The sequence below is a fragment of the Lipotes vexillifer genome, unplaced genomic scaffold (genome assembly GCF_000442215.2).
Source record: "Lipotes vexillifer unplaced genomic scaffold, Lipotes_vexillifer_v1.1 scaffold591, whole genome shotgun sequence".
Lineage (NCBI taxonomy): Eukaryota > Metazoa > Chordata > Mammalia > Artiodactyla > Lipotidae > Lipotes > Lipotes vexillifer.
The window spans coordinates 4,661,340-4,668,798 of NW_006791954.1; the positions used below are offsets into that span (position 1 = coordinate 4,661,340).

The following is a 7,459-nucleotide window of genomic DNA, read 5'->3' on the forward strand; positions in this document are numbered from 1 at the left end:
TAAAAGTTCTCTTTGTCTAGAGACTCCTCTGGAGGCTACCTCTTCCTCTTTTTTTCAGGCAGATCTCAAGCTTGGTGTATTAACTGACCAGCTTCCCACACACATTGGAGAGAAGTGGGCGTGGCCATGCAAGCGCGCCCCCTCCTTCTCTCCAGCCGCCTTGGCAGCTGCCAACCCCACCCCCGCAGCGGCTGCCCAGAACCTTCACATGTGTGTGTGTGCGCGTGTGTGTGTGCAGAGCGTGACTGGACAGGTGGCTGGGGCTCCAGCCTGGCTAAAGAGAATTTGCCCTCGGAGGCAAGAGAGGGGGTGGTGAGTGTCAAATTGGGTCCTGGAAGTGCCCTCCAGACATCAGTGGTGGCAATTGCTCTCTACAGATATCCTGCTGGATGACATCGTCCTCACCCATTCTCTCTTCCTTCCCACGGAGAAGTTTCTGCAGGAGCTACACCAGTAATATCCTTTTGGGGAGCTTGCAAAAGGGGAGGTCAGGAGGGAGCCACCCCCCTCACCCCACATGTGATGTGAGGGTCTAAGCTCTTCCCTAGAAAACACACCTGGGTTTCAATTCCAGGTTTTTCACTCACCAGCTGTGTGACCTTGGGCAGCTCACCTAACCTCCTGGGGCCTCAGTTTCCTCTTCTGTAAAACGGGGGTAAATAGCACCTGCCCTGCCTCTCTATGGGGCTGCTGTGGAGACCATTCTGACAGCAGATGTGGGAGTGCTCTGGAGACTGCAGAGCCCTGTATACATGTAAGGTGTTATTACTCTATTAAGAGTGCCTCTCTCCCCACTGAATTATTGCTCTAAACATCTGGCTGCCCAGTGAGTTATTACAGGGTCTGATGTAAACATCAGGTCGTGGCTGTGCTTCAGCAGGGTCTACTAGAGACAAGCCACTGGCTGGGCTATTCACAGGGCCTCTCACCAAGTTATTCTAGGACCTAACTATAAACGTCAGGCCAGTGAGTAGAATATCATAGGCTGTCTTAGAAACACCAGGCCCTACACTGAAGTGTGGTCAGGCTTGTAGTTAGCACCATTGGCCTTTATCAGCCTGCTGTAAGCTCCAGGCTGTGGGCTGATCAGGGGTTGGGTGGGTCCAGGCAGAGTAGCTTCTAGTGAATTTTCTCAGGTGAAATTCAAACAGGCAGGGGCAGGAGCTGGATGTGGTCAAGTGGGTGCCATCCCTACCTACTCTGGCAAAAACCTGGGCTGGGGCATGAGGTGGTCTTGGTTCCAAGAGCCCTTGGACCCCCTTTCTCCATGGCCCCAAACCTAGAGAATTTTTAGGGGTAGCCTTGCCTCCCATTGCCTCCCATACCCCTTCCCCGTGTCCACAGGTCTGCCTGCCCAGGGCTTTTTCTTAACTTAGGGGTCAGCTTTGTTTGGGCAGGAGGCATGGAGGGCCCTGAGGGGCTTGGCCGGAAGCAGGCCTGTCTAGCCATGCTCCTTCATTTCTTGGACACCTACCAGGGGCTGCTGCAGGAGGAAGAGGGGGCTGGCCGCATCATCAAGGTGGGCCTGGGATGAGAAGGTGGGTGAGCAGGCTGTTTGCTCTGGAAGGGGGCCCCTTTGAAGGAACCATTCTCAAGCTGGGCACCTGGAAGGAAATGATGCCAGTGAGCCTTAGCATGTACGGTTCTTCTGTGCTCGAAGGCATGGAGACCCTGCCCCGCCCTTGCAGAGAGTGATGCTTGAGACCCCTGCCCTCACCTTCTCTCTCCTCATCTCTGCAGGATCTGTACCTGCTGATTATGAAGGATGAGTCCCTTTACCAGGACCTGCGAGAGGACACACTGAGGCTGCACCAGCTTGTGGAAACAGTGGAGCTAAAGTGAGGGGAATAGGCTGGGGGAGGGGACAGGAAAGAAATCCCCCTTGTTCCTCTATTACAGGGCTGGGTGCCTGTGGCCTTTGGGCTCCAAGATGCTTTTATTTTCATTCCCTTTCTCTTACTGGAGAGTAGCACAAAGCACTGTCTCCAGTCATTTTTGGGGTCCATTCTCCCATCCATTTATTTGTCAATCCAATGGTGTACTGATAAATATTGAACAATCAGCACTTCAGGAAAAAGAGCCCTGGTTTATAGCTTTTGCTGATTCTCATGGTGTAAATTCTCTCACTGTGGTTGATTCCAAGCTACCAGTATGACATCACTGAATGTGAAGTTGGAAAGAGATGTGCAGTAGCAGGCCATTAGGTACTATCTTCACCATATAAATCCAACAGATGTAACTTAAGCTGAAAAGCATAGATAAGAGTAAAAGGTAGTGAAACAATTAGGAAACTACTTTTTGGGTAATAATTTGGCTGTAAGTTTATAAAACATATATATAAATATATATATGTTTATATATAATTATATATTTTATATATATGTAAGTTTACATGTATAATTAATTTTTGAATGGCTATGTTTAAAACCAGTTGGCAGAACTCCCCAAAATTTAACAATCTGCTTTCATGAACCAATGTGAGCTGGCTTCAGGACACTACTGCATCCATCCCTCCATCTTTTCAGCCCTTTCAGTTTCTCTCTGCTCCATCCCACCATCATAACCCTCATTTAGGTGTCATTATCTCTCACCTGGATTATCTCCACAGCCTCCCATCCAGGGCTTCAGCTTATGGTTTTGTGTCTTTCTTATGCTGACCCCAGAGAGATCTTTCAAACTTGACAACGTTGTGCTTCTGTTCCAAGAATATCCACGGCCCCCCATTGCCTACAAGATAAAGTTGCAACACCCTAGACTCTCTCTTTCTGCCATCTGGTCATTCTTCCCATCTCATCTCCCACATCCCCCTTCACCCGTGACACTCCCTATACACCCCACCATTCCACGAACACCTTTGTGTTCCCAACTTCCTGCTGTCACTTATGTGGTTCACCCCAGCGTGCCCTCCTCCCACTCCCTTCTCTTCCTGTTGTCCTTCAAGGTCCAGGTCAAATGCCATCCTCCCAGCGAAGGCATCTTTTAGCAGTAGCTGTCCTTCCCCCATACCAACGTAACTCTTCTCGTACCTTTATTATATCACCAAACACCTCCTGCCTCGTGTTAGATGTAGCTGTATGCACGTCTGTCTCCCTCCCAGACTGTGAAGTTCTTTTTTTGTTTTTTAATTTATTTTATTTTTGGCTGCGTTGGATCTTCTTTGCTGCACACGGGCTTTCTCTAGTTGCAGCGAGCGGGGGCTGCTCTTAGTTGCGGTGCGCGGGCCTCTCATTGCAGTGGCTTCTCTTGTTGCGGAGCGTAGGCTCTAGGCGCGCGGGCTTCAGTAGTTGTGGCACACGGGCTCAGTTGTTGTGGCTCGTAGGCTCTAGAGCGCAGCCTCAGTAGTTGTGGAGCACAGGCTTAGTTGCTCTGTGGCATGTGAAATCTTCACGGACCAGGGCTTGAACCGTGTCCCCTGCACTGGCAGGGGGGGGCGTTAACACTGTGCCACCAGGGAAGGCCACAAATGTCCTTTAGACTACTCTTCGTTGCAGTGCATGGGCTTCTCGTTGCGGTGGCTTCTCTTGTTGCGGAGCGTAGGCTCTAGGCGCGCGGGCTTCAGTAGTTGTGGCACACGGGCTCAGTTGTTGTGGCTCGTAGGCTCTAGAGCGCAGCCTCAGTAGTTGTGGAGCACAGGCTTAGTTGCTCTGTGGCATGTGAAATCTTCACGGACCAGGGCTTGAACCGTGTCCCCTGCACTGGCAGGCGGATTCTTAACCACTGCACCACCGGGGAAGTCCCCCAGACTGTGAAGTTCTTGTTGGCAAAGTTCAGCAAACAGCTGATGACCTACACCTACCATGTGCCAGGCAGTGTGCTAGACCTGTAGGATGAAAATAAAATTCAGTCCGCTCTCAATCTTGTAAAAGAGATAAGACATGAAATGAACATAAACAAATATTAGCCCAATGTCCTACAGCTATTAAGACAAAATGGTGACCTCTCCTGGTGGGTGGGATGGATAGAGAATTCACGGAAGAGGTGGCATTTGATTTGGGTCAGACGGTTGTCCCATGCTGGCCACTGTCCTCTCTTCTTACCCCCTTCACCACTCTCTGAACCTGATGCCGGGGCATCCTTGACCAGTTCTGATATCCCTGATTGATGTTGCCTGCCTTGCATGCAGTATGCCTGGCAGGGCTTCCTGATGCCCAGCTGTGTCCACACCAGGATCCCGGACGAGAGCCAGCTGCCCAGCAAGCAGGTGAAGCCACTCTTCCGCCACTTCCGTCGGATAGACTCCTGTCTGCAGACCCGCGTGGCCTTCCGGGGTTCCGATGAGAGTGAGTGCGGACCGTAGGAGGGGCAGGGCTTCCTTAGTGGCTCCGGGGGCCCTGAGGGGTCTCCGGATCTCGGGCACCCTCTGTGGAGTCTCCCTGTGTCATAGAACCAGTCCTTTTCACAGCATATTTTTCAGAGGCCAACCAGTTTCAGGTTGGGGTGGGGTGGGGAACAGAGGTGCCCAGGAGGGAAATATGCTGATGCTGCCGTTCTGCCCACTGGTGAAAAGCCACCTCCTGGTCTCTATCCAGTCTTCTGCCGGGTCTATATGCCTGACCACTCCTACGTGACCATACGCAGCCGCCTCTCAGCATCTGTGCAGGACATTCTGGGCTCTGTGACGGAGAAATTGCAGTACTCAGAGGAGCCTGCGGAGCGTGAGGATTCCCTCATCCTGGTAGCTGTGGCCTCCTCAGGAGGTGAGGGTCAGAAGGAGCTGGGCTGGGGAGGGGGTGGGGGGGCACAAGAAAAGAAACTCACAAGCCCAGTGCCTTGGGGCAGGAGTAAAGACTGAATTCTAGGCCCTGGCTGCTACTCCAAGTGCGGTCCTGGGACCAGACACATGAGCATCACCTGGGAGCTTGTTAAAAATGCAGTATCTCAGACCCCACTCCAGACCTGCAGAATCAGAATGTGCGTTTTAACAAGATCCCCGGGTGATTCCTATGCACATTAAAGTCGGGGAGGCAGTGGTCCAGGACACTTGCATGCTGCTCTGGGTGCTTGCCTCTCACATTGGGATCTTGTCCTTTAACTTCCACGAGCATCTAAGGATGCTACGTTTTTGAGGCCAAAGACACAGGGTGGGCCTCCAATCCCAGTAGGAAGGCAAAACCCTTGCAATGTAGTCATAGCCTTATTTTCCTCTAATTCAGAAAAAAAAAAATTCCTGCTTTCCCAGTGTCACAGGGATGATAGACTAAGAGAAGAGCTATAAAGAAGGTTGGGAGCCAAAAGGAGGTTATAAATGCAAGAGAACTCATTTTTTGAAAAATGTCAGATAAATATGGCATAAACTGGTGATGATATGAGTCCTGTTAGTCTAGAACATGTCTGGGTGGGATTAGGAGTTTCTGGAGGGGACAGCGGTGGTGGCTGGGGTGTGTGAGGGTACAGGGGCCAGGGCTGAGGCAGGGCAGCTCGTTCTCCTGCAGAGAAGGTCCTTCTCCAGCCGACCGAAGACTGTGTCTTCACCACGCTGGGCATCAACAGCCACCTGTTTGCCTGTACCCGAGACAGCTATGAGGCCCTGGTAAGAACTCCTTCACAAGCCTTGGCTGAGAGGGAAGGCTGAGAGGGGCTGGGAGCAGAAATTCAGAAGCCCAGCCCATGTCCCTGCCTGCCACCAGGTGCCCCTCCCCGAGGAGATCCAGGTCTCCCCTGGAGACACAGAGATCCACCGAGGGGAGCCTGAGGACGTCGCCAACCACCTTACTGCCTTTCACTGGGAGTTGTTCCGCTGTGTGCATGAGGTGGGGATTGAGGCTGGAGCTGGGCTGGGGGCCTGGAGGGAGGCAGCGTCTGGGCTGAAAGTTCTGGTTAGGACGCTCCCTTGCAGCAAGCCCTGGGGCAGTGTGCCGCCAGAACCTCTCTAAGCCTTTGTTCCCTTTATCTTAAAAAAAAAAAAAAAAGGAAGCAAGCCGTGGCTTGGCTTATTATTGCCAGTTGCCTTCCTAGGGACTACCTAGCCCTTGGACCTAATATCCCCAGCACATACCACTTACTGGCCCTTATCTGCATCCCCTGCCTCCCTTCTGGTTCTGCTTGCTCATCTGACGAACCCGGCTGATTGCCTTACAGAGCTAACACCCCTGATTTCTTCCCCTCCTCCACCACCAAACCCTCCCAACCTATTCCATGGCACTAGAGTAATCAAATATAACTGAGCCTGTTCTGAAATGAAAGTCCTAGTAATATATTTTGTTAATTATTAGGTTATTTTTTCTATTTAGCAACCTTAATTAAACTTTATATCATCTCATAGAATAAACATCATTAAATGTCAAGTATTTTCTACTGAAAAATAATTACTTCAGTTTCAGCATAACTTTTTTCAGCAAAACTCAAATACTATCTTTGTTTCATGTAATTTGGCAACACTCAAAGTTTGTATAGCAACCCCGCCTTACCCGCCCCCCTCCCTGGGTGGTTCAGGATCCAATTGCTGCTTACACAGAACCTGACCCACGGTTAGAATTCGTAAAATATTTACTATTAAAGAAAATAAGGCGAGGACAATAATGTCGATCAGATGGTTCAAGAGCCTGGCACCGGGTAAGTGTTCAGTAGATGGTAGAGCATTATTAATGTTGGTTGTCTTTTCTCCCCCCTCTCTGTTGCATCCTGTCCTGTCCCGGTTTTCTTCTATTTTCCACCCCTCCCGCCCCCGTCCTCCTGCCTTACCCTGCTCACCGCCTCGCATTGCCCTCTTCCCACCCGCACTCCCCACGCCCTGGCGTCCCCTCCTGCCACCGCGGGTGTAGCTGGAGTTCGTGGACTACGTGTTCCACGGGGAGCGCGGCCGCCGGGAAACGGCCAACCTGGAGCTGCTGCTGCAGCGCTGCAGCGAGGTCACGCACTGGGTGGCCACCGAGGTGCTGCTCTGCGAGGCCCCGGGCAAGCGCGCGCAGCTGCTCAAGAAGTTCATCAAGATCGCGGCCATGTGAGTGCGGCGGCCGCGGAGGGGGGAGGCCACGGCCAGCCGCCCCCCCGCTGACCCCGCCTCCCGCCCCCGCAGCTGCAAGCAGAACCAGGACCTGCTGTCCTTCTACGCCGTGGTCATGGGGCTGGACAACGCCGCGGTCAGCCGCCTGAGGCTCACCTGGGAGGTGATGAGACCTCTTCCCTTTCTTCTCCTCCCACCTGTGCTGGCCCACCTCGGGGGTCTTGGCCTCCACCCTCAGCCTTGACATCCCGGGCTCACTCCAAAGCGGCCTCCCGGGACCGCTGCTCGCCTCTGGGGAGCTTTTGTGCCGGTTGGAAGGAGGCGCCCTCTTCTGGCAAATACAGCCCCGGGGCACACAGCAGGGCTGAGGGACCCGGTCCCAGGGCAGATTAGTAGAGGCGGATTCCCCTGGGGGTGGGGGTGGGGTGGGAGGGGGCAGTCCCGGCCAGGTCGCAGCCTTAGCTCTTGGCTTTCAGACAGCACCCAGTGAGGCCTTTTTTTTTTTTTTTTTTTTTT

At 52.6% G+C, this 7,459-nt stretch overlaps 1 protein-coding gene across 1 annotated transcript in view; it reads left to right on the top strand.

Annotated features, from left to right (window-relative positions):
- Positions 1–389: 389 nt before the first annotated feature.
- Positions 390–7,459, top strand: part of RAPGEFL1 (Rap guanine nucleotide exchange factor like 1) — a 9,278-nt gene continuing 2,208 nt past the window's right edge. Inside the window, exons 1-9 of the mRNA XM_007465189.1 lie at positions 390–453; positions 1,377–1,519; positions 1,741–1,838; positions 4,168–4,280; positions 4,530–4,697; positions 5,433–5,530; positions 5,628–5,750; positions 6,762–6,940; positions 7,016–7,106. Coding sequence (XP_007465251.1) covers positions 390–453; positions 1,377–1,519; positions 1,741–1,838; positions 4,168–4,280; positions 4,530–4,697; positions 5,433–5,530; positions 5,628–5,750; positions 6,762–6,940; positions 7,016–7,106 — 1,077 coding nt within the window. The remainder of the gene's footprint in view (positions 454–1,376; positions 1,520–1,740; positions 1,839–4,167; positions 4,281–4,529; positions 4,698–5,432; positions 5,531–5,627; positions 5,751–6,761; positions 6,941–7,015; positions 7,107–7,459) is intronic.